General features: G+C 38.9%; 1 protein-coding gene across 1 annotated transcript in view; it reads right to left on the bottom strand.

Moving 5' to 3' along the window:
- Window positions 1–7,353: 7,353 nt before the first annotated feature.
- CABIN1 (calcineurin binding protein 1) overlaps window positions 7,354–18,703 on the bottom strand; it is a 1,089,846-nt gene continuing 1,078,496 nt past the window's right edge. The window contains exons 37-38 of the mRNA XM_053701973.1: window positions 9,020–9,234; window positions 7,354–8,101 (exon numbers count right to left, since the gene is read on the bottom strand). Coding sequence (XP_053557948.1) covers window positions 7,958–8,101; window positions 9,020–9,234 — 359 coding nt within the window. The 3' untranslated portion in view covers window positions 7,354–7,957. The remainder of the gene's footprint in view (window positions 8,102–9,019; window positions 9,235–18,703) is intronic.

Raw genomic sequence — 18,703 nt, 5'->3', positions numbered from 1 at the left:
AGCTTGGATTCCTCTTTTACTGAATACAGCTTACCTTTCCCTCATGGGATATTGCCAGCCTTTTCTAGAAATAACACAGTCTGTCTAGAAAAAAATAGACTGAACATACCTCAATGCAGTTTAGCCTGCAAACTGTTCCCCCCAACTGAAGTTTTCCTGTACTCTTCAGCCCTTGTGAGAACAGCAGTGGATCTTAGTTACAAAATGCTAAGATCAACATCCTCCTTGCAGAAATCTTCATCTCTTTTCTGCCAGAGAGTAAATAGTGCACACCGGGTACCATTTAAAATAACAAACCTTTGCTTGAGAAAATAAAAACTAAACATTTTTGTCACCATACTCCTCTTTGCCCTTCCTAGCTGTTAAGCAGGCAGAGAGAATGACTGGGGGGTGGAGCTAAGGGAGGAGCTATATAGACAGCTCTGCTGTGGGTGCTCTCTCTGCCACTTCCTGTAGGGAAGGAGAATATCCCATAAGTATGGATGAATCCGTGGACTCGATACATCTTACAAGAGAAAAGTCCCTAAAACCTTTAGGGGGTCTGCAGAATTTTGAGAGCCTAGGGCAGCACTAAAACTAAATACGCCACTGCCTCCTACCCAACTCCACTGTGCTTTTGAGATCTAACTGATAACTGCACAAGGCAGTGACCCCCAGCTATGTAGTATCTGTAAGGAAAGCACTATTGGTTAACTCCTGGGCTGTTTAGTGCCTGAGTCACTACCTGGACTGAAGTGCCCTCCACTTTGTCTTACCAGCATGCTGAGGCCTTTCTTTCATTTGCTGATCCAGGAGAGAGTCCATCTTGTGCAAGTAAATATACCACAAAGGATACTGCAAATATACCTGTAACCTCTCAGGTGGAGGCTAAGGTATGGGGTCCTGAGGGCAGTTATGGCTGTTAGATTACCCACTAGGGTAATGGAAAGCACATAACAGAGGTAATCCTTACCCCTGGTTCACTCAGTCTTCTTAAATCTTCTTGGAGTGAAGTTGCCTAGGGGAACTGGGTCCCAAGTCAGATCTGAGCCCAAGAATTATATGAAAAAATAATAAATTATTTATAGTACAGTGAGTGCAGAATTATTAGGCAAATGAGTATTTTGACCACATCATCCTCTTTATGCATGTTGTCTTACTCCAAGCTGTATAGGCTCGAAAGCCTACTACCAATTAAGCATATTAGGTGATGTGCATCTCTGTAATGAGAAGGGGTGTGGTCTAATGACATCAACACCCTATATCAGGTGTGCATAATTATTAGGCAACTTCCTTTCCTTTGGCAAAATGGGTCAAAAGAAGGACTTGACAGGCTCAGAAAAGTCAAAAATAGTGAGATATCTTGCAGAGGGATGCAGCACTCTTAAAATTGCAAAGCTTCTGAAGCGTGATCATCGAACAATCAAGCGTTTCATTCAAAATAGTCAACAGGGTCGCAAGAAGCGTGTAGAAAAACCAAGGCGCAAAATAACTGCCCATGAACTGAGAAAAGTCAAGCGTGCAGCTGCCAAGATGCCACTTGCCACCAGTTTAGCCATATTTCAGAGCTGCAACATCACTGGAGTGCCCAAAAGAACAAGGTGTGCAATACTCAGAGACATGGCCAAGGTAAGAAAGGCTGAAAGACGACCACCACTGAACAAGACACACAAGCTGAAACATCAAGACTGGGCCAAGAAATATCTCAAGACTGATTTTTCTAAGGTTTTATGGACTGATGAAATGAGAGTGAGTCTTGATGGGCCAGATGGATGGGCCGTGGCTGGATTGGTAAAGGGCAGAGAGCTCCAGTCCGACTCAGACGCCAGCAAGGTGGAGGTAGAGTACTGGTTTGGGCTGGTATCATCAAAGATGAGCTTGTGGGGCCTTTTCGGGTTGAGGATGGAGTCAAGCTCAACTCCCAGTCCTACTGACAGTTTCTGGAAGACACCTTCTTCAAGCAGTGGTACAGGAAGAAGTCTGCATCCTTCAAGAAAAACATGATTTTCATGCAGGACAATGCTCCATCACCCGCGTCCAAGTACTCCACAGCGTGGCTGGCAAGAAAGGGTATAAAAGAAGAAAATCTAATGACATGGCCTCCTTGTTCACCTGATCTGAACCCCATTGAGACCCTGTGGTCCATCATCAAATGTGAGATTTACAAGGAGGGAAAACAGTACACCTCTCTGAACAGTGTCTGGGAGGCTGTGGTTGCTGCTGCACGCAATGTTGATGGTGAACAGATCAAAACACTGACAGAATCCATGGATGGCAGGCTTTTGAGTGTCCTTGCAAATAAAGGTGGCTATATTGGTCACTGATTTGTTTTTGTTTTGTTTTTGAATGTCATAAATGTATATTTGTGAATGTTGAGATGTTATATTGGTTTCACTGGTAAAAATAAATAATTGAAATGGGTATATATTTGTTTTTTGTTAAGTTGCCTAATAATTATGCACAGTAATAGTCACCTGCACACACAGATATCCCCCTAAAATAGCTATAACTAAAAACAAACTAAAAACTGCTTCCAAAACTATTCAGCTTTGATATTAATGAGTTTTTTGGGTTCATTGAGAACATGGTTGTTGTTCAATAATAAAATTAATCCTCAAAACTACAACTTGCCTAATAATTCTGCACTCCCTGTAGAGCAGCTCCAAACTCTTAGACCTCTCTCATCAGAGGCAAAGAACAAAACAAAAGAGGGAGAGGAAGTGGGAGGGACTAAAGCTCTGTAAGGGTTCTTGACCTTTGCCTGATAGGCTGGAATATATCCAACATGTTATGAAGCTATGTACTCTCATCAGGTTATGAAGGAAATGAAAAAATACTTATGAAAATAATCACCATTCATTTTTTACTTTATTTTTTTTAGTGCTTGATACTTAAAGGGACATGAAACACAACATTTTTCTTCCATGATTTAGGTAGAACATACAGTTTTAAACAACTTTCCAGTTTACTTCTAATAGCAAATTTGCTTTGTACTCTTGGTATCATTTGAGCAGCAATGCACTACTGGTTTCTAACTGAACACATGGGTGAGTCAGTCATCAGCTAGAACCTAGGTTCTTTGCTGCTCATGAACTTACCTAGATAAACCTTCCAGCAAAGGATAACAAGAGAAGGAAGTAAATTAAATAATAGAAGAAAATTGGAAAGTAAGTTAAAGTTGTAAGCTCTGTCTAAATCATGAATGTCTAATTATGGCTTTACTGTCCCTTTAACCTTAGCATGCTCCCCAGAGAATATTAAGGTAAGTATTGTAGCTACAGGTAAACTTTTTGTTTTAACTAAAAACAAATGTAAATGTTTAACAAAAATGCAGTATTTGTTTAGTCTTTTAAAAAAAAAAAAAAAAAAATACCCAATAGTGCTGCAGCCACTGAATATTCTGGGAAATTAATTTCCCTGAATATTTGGAATGAAAATTTGATTTGAAACAAAAAAATATTGGCTGCACATCCACTAGCATATTATTTATAGGTTAAGTCATTTTCAGGCCTGATTTAAAATCTACTTTCAGATATCTCAGCTGATATATGTCAATTTATTAAACTGGATTTAAAGGAACTGTAAAATTGGCTTCCACATAATGCGCTTCCAGTGACTTATATCAGTTGAAAGTTATAAAATATAGGGTAAAATGCTCCTTTAGGTTTTTTTTTTAAATGACAAAAAAGCTGTGTTTGCTAGTTGAAACCATAACACATTTCAATTGTCTGAATTTTTAGGGAGAGCAGTCACCTTTTTTCTTATGCTTATCTTTATGGACTCCTTATCTTATCGCTGTCTGTTCACAAAAGTAGGTACTTAGAGAGAGCAATTGAAAATTAACATTTAATACCTTTCTCTAACACCCCCACTGGAAGTGTAATTTCTAAGGCAGCTTCTCGTTTACATACATTTTCTATAATCATTGCTTAAAGGGAAATAAAACCCATTTTTTAAATTTTATGATTCAGATAGAAAATAACATTTAAAACAACTTTCAAATTTACTTCTATCATATTTTTTTGTTTTCTTGTTATCCTTTGTTGAAAGGCAGAAATGTAAGCTCAAGAGTGTGCACGTGTTTGCAGCACTATATAGCAGCAGTTTTGCAACAATGTTATACATTAGCAGGAGCAATAGATGGCAGCACTATTTCCTGTCATGTAGTTCCTCAGACATGTGCACGCTACCTACCTAGGTATCTCTTCAACAAAGAATATCATGAGAATGAAATAAATTTGATAATAGAAGTAAATTGGAACTTTTTTTAAAATTTGTATTCTCTATCTGAATCATGAAAGAACATTTTTGGGTTTAATGTCCCTTTAAGTACTGAAATTTTCAGTATACAAAATACAGCAGGCCAAATCAGTTATTTCAAACAACACAATAAAGGTAAATAAAGAAAGAGTGGTCATTGTGCCTTTACTGTAGATACAAAGGTGAACCCTTCACTTGTTAATGTCTTTCCTTTAATCACTCTGCTTCCTTAGGTAACTAAAAGATTAAAAGGTCTGGCAGAAAGCTATTCCTCTAGCTTGGTCAAAAAAAAGACCATGTTCTCACATAAGGACTTTCTAATAAGCGAGTTTAATTTCTTGGTTCACCAGTATTCCTCTTGAGCTTCATTATATTAACAAGACTTGAAAGTGCTAGCTCTAATTGCTTGGCTTCTAAACCCTTGATAGAAAGGGTTATTTTTTCAGAGAAGGGGCTTTCCACCTAGTTACAAACTGAGCTAAGAGCTTTTGGGGTTGGCCTCTAGAGTGGATAGAAGGTTCTCGCCAGGCCTCCCTATCTGCAGGGCTGTTTTTTTAAAAGTTGAGATAACTTGGTTGTCCATCTTAAGGCATCCTATTTGGAATTATATAGGGTTTTGGTGCTGCTGGATTTGAAACTTCATCCTCTTCTACAACACATAACCAGTCTTTGACATTGTAGACTAAGATATATATACAGATTGATTTAACTTCTTCTGTTTTTGAAAGGGACAGTACATTTCAAAATGTATGTGGCCATTTTTTTTTCTTCTCCTTGTGGTTTCAAAACAATAAAACTCACAGTCAAATTTGCACTCCTGCAACATCTCTATGATACTCCAGGTGATATGTCCAGTGATTAGACCATAGGCATGTATGCATTCTTTTCATTAGCTTAGCAGCTGTATCCTCATCTGGAGTGGCAGAAACACAACTTGGCAAGAGTTAAACACAATCAGAGAAAGGAATTTGTTTAAAAATAAAATGATCTAACAAAACAAATCAGTCTATGTTTACATTAGAATGCCATTCTTACAGATACCCCTGTGTGAGCATAGGGGATCAAATAGTGGCTGAGTCACTTATGTTTTCTCCCACACAAATATGCCAAAAGCTTCACCATTCCCAGTCCTAAAGTGTAATATTGGACAATCATTGTACATGATCAGTAATAAAACCACACTTTTTTGAGGTGAGGGGTCATTCAGCTAAAACTGTAGCATAGTCATGGGGCAGCTATAATGAAACCTCAGTTGTACAATTATAAGCAACAGGTGCATGGTTTTCTTTTCACTTAAAAAGACAGTGTACACCTTAGTCATCTTAAAGTCTTACCTTAGATTTTGCTGAAAATAGGCTCTTGCACCTGTTTCTATATCATGCAGCAGGAATGGTAAAAAGTTATTTTAAAATGAATATTGTTTCTGGCCACTTTGAAATGGCTGCCAAGTTCCCCCTACTGATGACATCATGATCTGTGATGCATATGACGTCCAATCACAAAAGGCTTACTAGTTGCATTCAACTGACTGTCAACACTATTTAGCAGAGTGCCTAGATACTGACCAGATCGTGTTGGAGTGGGTGGAGCTTGGCAGCCATTTCAAAGTGGCCAGAAACACTATTTTAAAATAACTTTTTTACTGTTCTGCTGCATGGTACAGAAAGGGATGCAGGAGGCTATTTGCAGCTTAATCTAAGATAAGACTTTAAGATGACTAAGGTGTAGACTGTACCTTTAAAGCAATAGGAAAGTCAAAATTAAGCCTCCATGGTTTAGATAGATCATGTAATTTTAAGAAACTTTTAAATTTACTTCTATTTTCAAATGTACTTGGTATTGATTGTTGAAAAATAATATGTACATATCATGCACTAGTGGGAGTTAGCTAGTGATTGGTGCCTGCACACATTGGTCTCTTGTGATTGGCTGATTAGATGTGTTCAGCTAGCTCTCAGTAGTGTATTTCTACTCCTTTAGCAAAGGATATCAGGCGAATTATGCAAGTTTGATAAGAGAAGTACATTGGAACCTTGTTTAAAATTATGGGTTCTAGCTGATCCCTGAAATAAAAAAAAAAGGATTTAATGTCCCTTTAAAGGGACATTGTACAATAGATTTTTCTTTGCATAAATGTCTTGTAGATGATCCGTTTATATAGCCCATCTGTGAGAGTTTTTGTAAAAATGTATAGTTTTGCTTATTTTTAAATTACATTGTGCTTATTTTGAATCCTAACCAAGCCCCAAAGTTTTAGATGAATACTGATGTATACAGACTCCTGGTTGTGTAATGGGGTCATTTCATATGCAGGGGAGTGGAGAGGAGGGGGGTGTCTGCCCATCCTGCTTTCCCAGCCCCTTTCAGGGGTTATCCCAGCCATCATTAACAGTGCTAAACTGGGAGCTTCTAAGTAAGTTTTTAAAAGTTTTGATACTGGATTTTTTTTATCAGTATCTGTACATATTATCATTAATAGTAGTGTCTATTACATGCAATTAATTATATGACAATTGGTGTATACTGTCCCTTTAAGTTTTCAGTGTTTTTTTTTTAAATTCTGATAGCAGTATTTGGTAGGAAGAGTTTTGCAGTTGCCACTTATTTAGACTTATGGTTTATGTTTTCTCCCTACCTATTGGTCTCTTAGGTAGCATTTTAGCCATGAAGATTTATATGTAGCAATTGTAGATACAAATCAAGATATCAAATTAATACTAATTAAATTTCATCTTTAAAGTGTTAGGAAAGCTTGACCAGACTCACATCTTGTCCGATTATTCATTTTTGTCTGTATGTATCTCTAGCTTGTTCTGTATGTGAGCTAAAGCTAGCAGAATGAGGAGGGTGCCAAAGAAAGTATCTGAAATCTCAGAGGAGAATGCTCAGGTACTAATTTTGACACCAAAAGGTATATTCATTAGATTTACGGTATGTCATTGAGCATGTTATGGGGCCAATGTCTTATACTCTGCTTAAAGCACATCTGGACCATAGAACCCTTCTACAGAAACATGGCCAAGATTTCCTGATCCATATATTTAGCATCGTTATGGACATATTAGTTTATGGCAGATGCAAAATAGACAACTTTATAGAGGTGTATTCCATTAGTTGTTTGCAAATTGTTATTACCATTTTATTAGATAATCGTGAGCAATGTGCAATCTCTTCTTTTTTTTATTTACAATTTTATACTTTTATTTTACAAACTTCACATTCTGTATAAAAATGTAACTTAAGAAATGTGTGAAGCCAGCGTGCTCCAACTTACAATCAGTCTGCAGTCATCTTAATTCAACAAAAACTGTTCAGTCTTATCAGGCACAGCTACTTCCAATATTTTAACTCAAAATGATTGTTTTCTCTCTGGTAACCAATATAAATCAACCAAACGATAATGAAATTCATATTGTATCAGCTCATCACATCTCAGGAATGCCCACATCATCTTTTGGACTGACTGTGAAATACTTTCAGTGGAATGAGGCAGAAGCTCTGGCGAGGGCCCAGCGCCCTCTCCCCCATAGCTAGGAGAGCTTCTATTGGGAGAGAGGAGAAACCCTGCATATGGCATTACCACACACACAGTGGTTGGCACCATAGTTTGTTAGCTGCTAAGCAATCCACATGCCGAGGGCCATTACATGCAAATGGAGTCGCCACAGGCTGGCAGAACCCCACATAGAGGCATTTGGTAAGAAAAGTTGTGCAGTGCTTAAATGTCCATATAGTCATCATCCTCATCTGTGTCACTCTCCAGTGATGATTCCTGACTGGATATATCCAAGATCTCAAGGGCTGGTTGGCACAGAGTCTCCTTCTTCACATTGGCAGCAGACTGAGAAGACAGGATTACAGACTGCAGAAAGAGGGCAAAGCAAGGTTAAAATTGTGGATACTAACAAACTTCACCACAAAAGCTACATATTTAGGGCAGAGGGTGGGACTGGTTAAAGGGGCATCATTCTTTACTACTTCTAATTTTCTTATTTAAAGGGACAGTCTAGTCCAAAATAAACTTTCATTATTCAGATAGGGCATGTAATTTTAAACAACTTTCCAATTTACTTTTATCACCAATTTTGATTTGTTCTCTTGGTATTCTTAGTTGGAAGCTAATCCTAGGAGGTTTATATGCTAATTTCTTAGACCTTGAAGGCTGTGTCTTATCTGAAAGCATTTTGACAGTTTTTCACCACTAGAGGGTGTTAGTTCATGTGTGTCATATAGATAACAACTGTGCTCAAGCACATGGAATTACCTAGGAGTTAGCACTGATTGGCTAAAATGCAAGTCTGTCAAAATAACTGAAATAAGGGGGCAGTTTCCAGAAGCTTAGATACAATATAATCACAGATGCAAAAATTGTATTAATATAACTTTGTTGGTTATGCAAAACTAGGGAATGGGTAATAAAGGGATTATCTATCTTTTAAAACAAAAATTCTGGTGTAGACTGTCCCTTTAAATCTCTCTTCCCAGCATTTTCATCTCTCCTAATCCTAAATAAAGCACAGGGCATGTAACAAAATGGACTGCCATGTAAATGTATTTCTGTTAAACACTTAAGAACTTGGGTTGCTAGCACATCCATAGGACTACCACAGAGAAAAATAATGAAACTATGTACAGTATGAAAAAAATTAGTGCCACAAAGATCTTTAGCCATCATACTGTATATACAGCCCATGACAAACCTAATATTTATCCTGCCATTTGTACTTTCTACTCATAGGTCCAATAATAATAGTTCATACCCCCCCCCCCAATAACTCACCTTGAGTTTTTGTTTGGTCTCCTCTGAAATGCTGCCTTTAGGGGAGAGAAGGGTCGGCGTGGGGGGTGTAACTGTAATTTCTGGAGGGAATTTGGAAACGTTTGAAGAGGGAATGAAGAGCTTTGGAACATGAGGGGGGACACGAGTCTTGTTGCGAACACTATCCCCTTTGCTGGATGGGATACTGAGGTCTGTTGAAGACTTGGAACTGCAAGCTGAGGGCAGAAAAGAAGAACCTTACTGACCTTGAGAGGCACTTCCAGAATACATAGGTGTAGACAAATGGATACAAAGAACAATTCTAATAGCCTTTCAATAGCCATTTATTTTCTATTTAACAACAACAATAATAAGTAATTAATTTTCATATTGAATTACCAATAATATAATACCAGCACAGATAAATGGTTCATGAGCAGATATTAGGGCTAATTAAAACATTTACTAAAAAGTTTGATAAAAAAACAAAAAAATGCATGCTAAACAGACACCCTCAGATTCTCACAAATCCCTTAATTAAAGCTACATTAGCTACTTGGGATAAAATAATAAAACTTACCCCAGAAATATCCTTAACTACTTCTCTGCTGACAACTTTATTGTTGAACCCTAAATTCCCTTTCTTCTCTTTCAATGAAATAGGGACACTAAGAGACTCACCTTCCAATATTCTAATTTATACTTACACATAAGGGGGACCTTAAAAATTATGTGGAACTAAAGCAAGAAATTGGATATACATATAGAAACTGATTAACTTACTTCCAAACTAGGCATTACATTAGTTCCCACCTTAACCTCCTCACAGTTTACCAGACAATTGACACAATTTGAATATATATGCTTAAATAAAACTAAATCTTGCAATCTCCTATCCCTCACAAATCCACTTCTCCTCCAGGCAAATTAAAAAGGAGTCTCAAGCTACACCACTAAATGGGAAACTGACCTTCAAACCACACTTTTGTAAGGACCATTTATACTATCAAAACTAATACAAAATCCTTACCTAATGGTATTTAACCCGTGATTGATTGCGTTAATTATACCCTTTTGCATCACATTTATGTTAGAGAGGGAGAGGAGAATCCTACTGCACATATATGGTGGCAATGCCAGATCATTTGATATATCTTGGAACACATTAATCCATCAGTATACTACATTATGTTCTTAATGCAAAGAAAACAATGTAGACTTGCTGAAATATTGTTTGGCACTGGTATGACTTGGCTATTTTCACCCTCTAGTCTCTCTATCACCTTCTTGTTTCATCCCCTTTTTCTTCATCTTCCATTATATCGACAAATCAACTTTGCTGAAAACCTCATCTTCACCCTAGCCGGGAGGTGCACCGACAGACCATATGATGTAAGTAAGGTGGTTTTCATTGTATTCATATACATTTTAATAAGTGACATAAAAAAAGCTTTACACATGAGTATTGCTTTAGTACTCATATGTATAGTTATTGCCACTCATAACCTTGTGATGCTTTTTTATAAAAAAAAATAAAAAATGTAATATTGATAAAAACCTCTTGTCTGAACCAAGGTCCATCTTACTCTAAGGGTTTTAGGTTACTATGTAATTAATATACAAGAAATATCCTACAGTTTTTTTTAACAATATGCAAAAGAAAGCCTCTAAGAGTCATATGCCCAAGAAACAAAGCAAGATGCACAGTCCTGAGTTCGAGAACGTGGTCCCCTCATTTGGAGACCATGTAAATTGAGACTGGTGGTCATCCTGAGACTGGTATGCTTATGAGGAAAACAACATTTATGTTTAACTGATAAATTTCTTTCTTTTTGGACATGGAGAGTCCACAACATCATTCCAATTACTAGTGGGAAATTCAACTCCTGGCCAGCAGGAAGAGGCAAAGAGCACCGCAGTATAGCTGTTAAGTGTAACTGCCTTACCCATAACCCCCAGTCATTCAGCCGAAGGAAATGGAAAAGGAAAAGAAACAAGGGTGAAAAGGTGCCTGAGGTTTACAGAAAAAACTGCCAAATTATAATGAGAAAAATGGACGGGGTCGTGGACTCTCCATGTCCGGGAAGAAAGAAATTTATCAGGTAAGCATAAATTTAGTTTTCTTTCCTATGACATGGAGAGTCCACAACGTCATTCCAATTACTAGTGTGAACCAATACCCAAGCTAGAGGATACTGAATAAACAGGGAGGGAGAAAAAAGGCAGGAGGACCTAAACAGAAGGCACCACCGCTTGAAGAACCTTTCACCCAAAAGAAGCCTCGGCCGAGGCAAAAGTATCAAATTTGTAGAATTTTGAAAAAGTATGCAGAGAGGTACATGTTGCCGCCTTGCAAATCTGTTCCACAGAAGCATAATTTTTGAAAGCCCAAGAAGAGGACACAGCCCTAGTGGAAAGAGCCGTAAATTCTCAGGAGGCTGCAGTCCAGCAGTCTCATAAGCCAAACGAATCAAACTTCTCAACCAGAGAGACAGAGAAGTAGAAGTGGCCTTCTGACCCTTACGCTTTCCAGAGAAAACAACAAACAGGGCAGAAGATTGCCGAAAATCTTTAGTAGCTTGTAAGAAAATTTTAGAGCCTGAACAACATCCAAGTTATGCAAAAGACAGTCTTTTTGAGAAGAAGGATTAGGAAAAAAGAAGCAACAACAATTTCCTGATTAATGTTTCGATCCAACACCACCTTAGGTAGAAAACCCAATTTAGTATGAAGGACCGCCTTATCTGCATGAAAAATAAGGTATGGGGAATCACACTGCAGACATGAAAGCTCAGAGACTCTGTGAGCGGAAGAAATAGCAAGTAGAAACAAAACCTTCCAAGATAACAATCTTACATAAAAAGCATGCATCGGCTGAAACGGAGCCTGCTGCAAAACTTTAAGAACTAGATTAAGGCTCCACGGAGAAGCAACAGGTTTAAACACAGGCCTGATTTTAACCAGGGCCTGAACAAAGGCTTGAACATCTGGTAAGTCTGCCAGACGTTTGTACAAAAGGATAGATAAAGCCGAAATCTGACCCTACAGAATACTAACCGACAAACCCTTCTCTAGGCCCATCCTGAAGAAAAGACAAAATCCGGGAAATCGTCACCCGGCTCAAGGAGAAACCCTTAGATTCACACCAATAAAGCTATTTACGCCATACCTTATGGTAAATCTTGCGAGTAACAGGTTTGCGAGCCTGAAGCATAGTATCAACGACCTCTTCAGAAAAACCACGTCTAGACAGAACTAGGCATACCATCTCCAAGCAGTCAGCTTCAGAGAATCCAGGTTTGAATGGAGGAAAGGACCCTAAATTAGAAGGTCCTTCTTCAGAGGTAACCTCCAAGGAGGTAGAGATGACATCCTTACCAGATCCGTGAACCAGATCCTGCGAAGCCATGCAGGAACTATTAGGATCACCAATGCTCTCTCCTGTTTGATACAAGGAAGGAAAGTAAACGGAGGAAACAGATATGCCAGAGAAAAATCCAAGGAACCGCTAGAGCATCTATCAGAGCGGCCTGAGGATATCTGGACCTTGAACCGTACATTGGAAGCTTTGCGTTTTGACGAGACGCCATCAGATCCAACTCTGGAACCCCCCACCTGAGGGTTATGTGAGAGAAAACTTCTGGATGGAGAGCTCACTCCCTAGTATGAAAGGTCTGTCTGCTCAGAAAATCTGCCTCCCAATTGTCCACTCCTGGAATGTGGATGGCAGATAGGAGACAATTGTGAGCTTCCGCTCACTGCAGAATGCGAGTCACCTCCTTAATGGCCAAGGAACTCAGAGTCCCTCCCTGGTGGTTGATGTAAGCCACTGAGGTGATGTAGTCTGACTAAAATCTGATAAACCGGACTAAAGATAATTGAGCCCACGCTGACAGGGCATTGAAGATTGCCCTCAACTCCAAGATGTTTATGGGAAGAGAAGACTCTTCCCGAGACCACAGGCCCTGAGCCTTCAAAGAACCCCAAACAGCTCCCCAGCCTGACAGGCTGGCGTCCGTAGTCACAATCCCCCAGGAAGGTCTCAGGAAGCAAGTGCCCAGAGACAGATGTTCCTTAGACATCCACCATTAGAGAGAGTCTCTAGTTAGGGGGTCAAGATTTATTCTCTGTGAAAATTGGAATGGTCTCCGATACATTAAAAGAGCATGCAAAGCTGCCGAGGTCGCAGATGGAACCGAGCCAAAGGAATGATGTCCATGGAAGCCACAATCAGACCAGTCACCTCCATGTATTGAGCCACTGATGGGCGAAAGGCAGATTGGAGAGAAAGGCAGGAAGCAAGAAGTTTGGATTTTCTGACGTCTGTCAAGAAAATCTTCATGGAGAGAGAATCTATTATTGTCCCTAGGAAACAGATTTATGTATTTGCAACTAGAGAACTCTTTTCCAGATTCACCTTCCCCCATTGGGAACGTAGAAAAGACAACAACATCTCTGTATGAGATTATGCTAGATGGAAAGATTACACCTGAACCAAACTGTCATCTAGATAAGACGCCACAGCAATTCCCTGGGATCTGGCTACTGCCAATAGCGCCCCAGAACCCTTGTGAAGATTCTGGGAGCCGTGGCAAAGCCAAATGGAAGAGCAACAAACTGGAAAGTTTGAACAGAAAGGCAAACCAAAGAAATTGGAGATGTTCCTGTACTAAGGGAAGAATTTAACAAATAGTTTCCATTTTGTCTTCAGGCCTTCCTGAGACACTTTAAGTCTAGAATGGGACAAAAAGTTCCCTCTTTTTTGGGAACCACAAAAGAATTTGAATAGAAACCTTGACCCTGTTCCTCCACGGGAACTGGAAAAATCACTCGTCTCACAGGGATAAGAGAAATCAGCCTCCCATGACAAGATTTGAATCCTATACAGTATCCTAGAAAATACTTAAAAAAACATAATTTATGTAAGAACTTACCTGATAAATTCATTTCTTTCATATTAGCAAGAGTCCATGAGCTAGTGACGTATGGGATATACATTCCTACCAGGAGGGGCAAAGTTTCCCAAACCTCAAAATGCCTACAAATACACCCCTCACCACACCCACAAATCAGTTTAACGAATAGCCAAGAAGTGGGGGTGATAAGAAAAAAGTGCGAAAGCATAAAAAATAAGGAATTGGAATAATTGTGCTTTATACAAAAAAATCATAACCACCACAAAAAAGGGTGGGCCTCATGGACTCTTGCTAATATGAAAGAAATGAATTTATCAGGTAAGTTCTTACATAAATTATGTTTTCTTTCATGTAATTAGCAAGAGTCCATGAGCTAGTGACGTATGGGATAATGACTACCCAAGATGTGGATCTTTCCACGCAAGAGTCACTAGAGAGGGAGGGATAAAATAAAGACAGCCAATTCCGCTGAAAAATAATCCACACCCAAAATAAAGTTTCAATTTTATAATGAAAAAAACTGAAAACATAAGCAGAAGATTCAAACTGAAACAGCTGCCTGAAGTACTTTTCTACCAAAAACAGCTTCAGAAGAAGAAAACACATCAAAATGGTAGAATTTAGTAAAAGTATGCAAAGAAGACCAAGTTGCTGCTTTGCAAATCTGATCAACCGAAGCTTCATTCCTAAACGCCCAGGAAGTAGAAACTGACCTAGTAGAATGAGCTGTAATCCTTTGAGGCGGAGTTTTACCCGACTCGACATAAGCATGATGAATTAAAGATTTCAACCAAGATGCCAAAGAAATGGCAGAGGCCTTCTGACCTTTCCTAGAACCGGAAAAGATAACAAATAGACTAGAAGTCTTTCGGAAATTCTTAGTGGCTTCAACATAATATTTCAAAGCTCTAACTACATCCAAAGAATGCAATGATTTCTCCTTAGAATTCTTAGGATTAGGACATAATGAAGGAACCACAATTTCTCTACTAATGTTGTTGGAATTCACAACCTTAGGTAAAAATTCAAAAGAAGTTCGCAACACCGCCTTATCCTGGTGAAAAATCAGAAAAGGAGACTCACAAGAAAGAGCAGATAATTCAGAAACTCTTCTGGCAGAAGAGATGGCCAAAAGGAACAAAACTTTCCAAGAAAGTAATTTAATGTCCAATGAATGCATAGGTTCAAACGGAGGAGCTTGAAGAGCCCCCAGAACCAAATTCAAACTCCAAGGAGGAGAAATTGACTTAATAACAGGTTTTATACGAACCAAAGCTTGTACAAAACAATGAATATCAGGAAGATTAGCAATCTTTCTGTGAAAAAGAACAGAAAGAGCAGAGATTTGTCCTTTCAAGGAACTTGCAGACAAACCTTTATCCAAACCATCCTGAAGAAATTCTCGGAATTCTAAAAGAATGCCAGGAAAAATGATGAGAAAGACACCAAGAAATAGAAGTCTTCCAGACTCTATAATATATCTCCCTAGATACAGATTTACGAGCCTGTAACATAGTATTAATCACAGAGTCAGAGAAACCTCTTTGACTAAGAATCAAGCGTTCAATCACCATACCTTTAAATTTAAGGATTTGAGATCCTGATGGAAAAAAGGACCTTGCGACAGAAGGTCTGGTCTTAACGGAAGAGTCCACGGTTGGCAAGAGGCCATCCGGACAAGATCCGCATACCAAAACCTGTGAGGCCATGCTGGAGCTACCAGCAGAACAAACGAGCATTCCTTCAGAATCTTGGAGATCACTCTTGGAAGAAGAACTAGAGGCGGAAAGATATAAGCAGGATGATACTTCCAAGGAAGTGACAATGTATCCACTGCTTCCGCTTGAGGATCCCTGGATCTGGACAGATACCTGGGAAGTTTCTTGTTTAGATGAGAGGCCATCAGATCTATTTCTGGAAGTCCCCACATTTGAACAATCTGAAGAAATACCTGTGGGTGAAGAGACCATTCGCCCGGATGCAACGTTTGGCGACTGAGATAATCCACTTCCCAATTGTCTATACCTGGGATATGAACCGCAGAAATTAGACAGGAGCTGGATTCCGCCCAAACCAGAATTCGAGATACTTCTTTCATAGCCAGAGGGCTGTGAGTCCCTCCTTGATGATTGATGTATGCCACAGATGTGACATTGTCTGTCTGAAAACAAATGAACGATTCTCTCTTTAGAAGAGGCCAAGACTGAAGAGCTCTGAAAATTGCACGGAGTTCCAAAATATTGATCGGTAATCTCACCTTCTGAGATTCCCAAACCCCTTGTGCCGTCAGAGACCCCCACACAGCTCCCCAACCTGTAAGACTTGCATCTGTTGAGATTACAGTCCAGGTCGGAAGAACAAAAGAAGCCCCCTGAACTAAACGATGGTGATCTGTCCACCACGTCAGAGAGTGTCGTACAATCGGTTTTAAAGATATTAATTGAGATATCTTTGTGTAATCCCTGCACCACTGGTTCAGCATACAGAGCTGAAGAGGTCGCATGTGAAAACGAGCAAAGGGGATCGCGTCCGATGCAGCAATCATAAGACCTAGAATTTCCATGCATAAGGCTACCGAAGGGAATGATTGTGACTGAAGGTTTCGACAAGCTGATATCAATTTTAGACGTCTCTTGTCTGTCAAAGATAGAGTCATGGACACTGAATCTATCTGGAAACCCAAAAAGGTTACCCTTGTCTGAGGAATCAATGAACTTTTTAGTAAATTGATCCTCCAACCATGATCTTGAAGAAACAACACAAGTCGATTCGTATGAGATTCTGCTAAATGTGAAGACTGAGCAAGTACCAAGATATCGTCCAAATAAGGAAATACCACAATACCCTGTTCTCTGATTACAGACAGAAGGGCACCGAGAACCTTTGTAAAAATCCTTGGAGCTGTTGCTAGGCCAAATGGCAGAGCCAATGCTTGTCTAGGAACGAGAATCTCAGAAACTGATAGTGATCTGGATGAATCGGAATATGCAGATATGCATCCTGTAAATCTATTGTAGACATATAATGCCCTTGCTGAACAAAAGGCAGGATAGTCCTTACAGTTACCATTTTGAATGTTGGTATCCTTACATAACGATTCAATATTTTTAGATCCAGAACTGGTCTGAAGGAATTCTCCTTCTTTGGTACAATGAAGAGATTTGAATAAAACCCCATCCCCTGTTCCAGAACTGGAACTGGCATAATTACTCCAGCCAACTCTAGATCTGAAACACATTTCAGAAATGCTTGAGCCTTCGAAGGATTTACTGGGACACGGGAAAGAAAAAATCTCTTTGCAGGAGGCCTTATCTTGAAGCCAATTCTGTACCCTTCTGAAACAATATTCTGAATCCAAAGATTGTGAACGGAATTGATCCAAATTCCTTTGAAAAAACGTAATCTGCGCTGGAATGAGGGCCGCACCTTCATGTGGACTTAGGAGCTGGCTTTGATTTTCTAAAAGGCTTGGATTTATTCCAGACTGGAGATGGTTTCCAAACTGATACCGCTCCTGAGGATGAAGGATCAGGCTTTTGTTCCTTGTTGTGACGAAAGGAACGATTATTAGACCTAAATTTACCTTTAGATTTTTTATCCTGTGGTAAAAAAAGTTCCTTTCCCTCCAGTAACAGTTGAGATAATAGAATCCAACTGAGAACCAAATAATTTATTACCCTGGAAAGAAAGGGAAAGCAGAGTAGACTTAGAAGACATATCAGCATTCCAAGTTTTAAGCCATAAAGCTCTTCTAGCTAAAATAGCTAGAGACATATACCTGACATCAACTCTAATGATATCAAAGATGGCATCACAAATATAATTATTAGCATGTTGAAGAAGAATAATAATGCTATGAGAATTATGATCTGTTACTTGTTGCGTTAAAGCTTCCAACCAAAAAGTTGAAGCTGCAGCAACATCCGCCAAAGATATAGCAGGTCTAAGAAGATTACCTGAACACAAGTAAGCTTTTCTTAGAAAGGATTCAATTTTCCTATCTAAAGGATCCTTAAAGGAAGTACCATCTGCCGTAGGAATGGTAGTACGCTTAGCAAGAGTAGAGACAGCCCCATCAACCTTAGGGATTTTGTCCCAAAATTCGAATCTGTCAGATGGCACAGGATATAATTGCTTAAAACGTTTAGAAGGAGTAAATGAATAACCCAAATTATTCCATTCCCTGGAAATTACTTCAGAAATAGCACCAGGAACAGGAAAAACTTCTGGAATAACTACAGGAGATTTAAAAACCTTATCTAAACGTTTAGATTTAGTATCAAGAGGACCAGAATCCTCAATTTCTAATGCAATTAGGACTTCTTTAAGTAAAGAACGAATAAATTCCATTTTAAATAAATATGAAGATTTATCAGCATCAACCTCTGAGACAGAATCCTCTGAACCAGAAGAGCCATTATCAGAATGATGATGTTCATTTAAAAATTCATCTGAAAAATGAGAAGTTTTAAAAGACTTTTTACGTTTACTAGAAGGAGGAATAACAGACATAGCCTTCTTAATGGATTTAGAAACAAAATCTGTTATGTTATCAGGAACACTCTGAGTATTAGATGTTGATGGAACAGCAACAGGTAATGTAACTTTACTAAAGGAAATATTATCTGCATTAACAAGTTTGTCATGACATTCAATACAAACAACAGCTGGAGGAACAGCTACCAAACGTTTACAGCAGATACACTTAGCTTTGGTAGCTCCAGCAGCAGGCAGCGATTTTCCAGAAGTATCTTCTGACTCAGCTTCAACATGGGACATCTTGCAATAT

This window comes from Bombina bombina, chromosome 2 (genome assembly GCF_027579735.1).
Source record: "Bombina bombina isolate aBomBom1 chromosome 2, aBomBom1.pri, whole genome shotgun sequence".
In the NCBI taxonomy this organism is placed as follows: Eukaryota; Metazoa; Chordata; class Amphibia; order Anura; family Bombinatoridae; genus Bombina; species Bombina bombina.
This window is presented reverse-complemented; position numbering and strand designations above follow the sequence as displayed.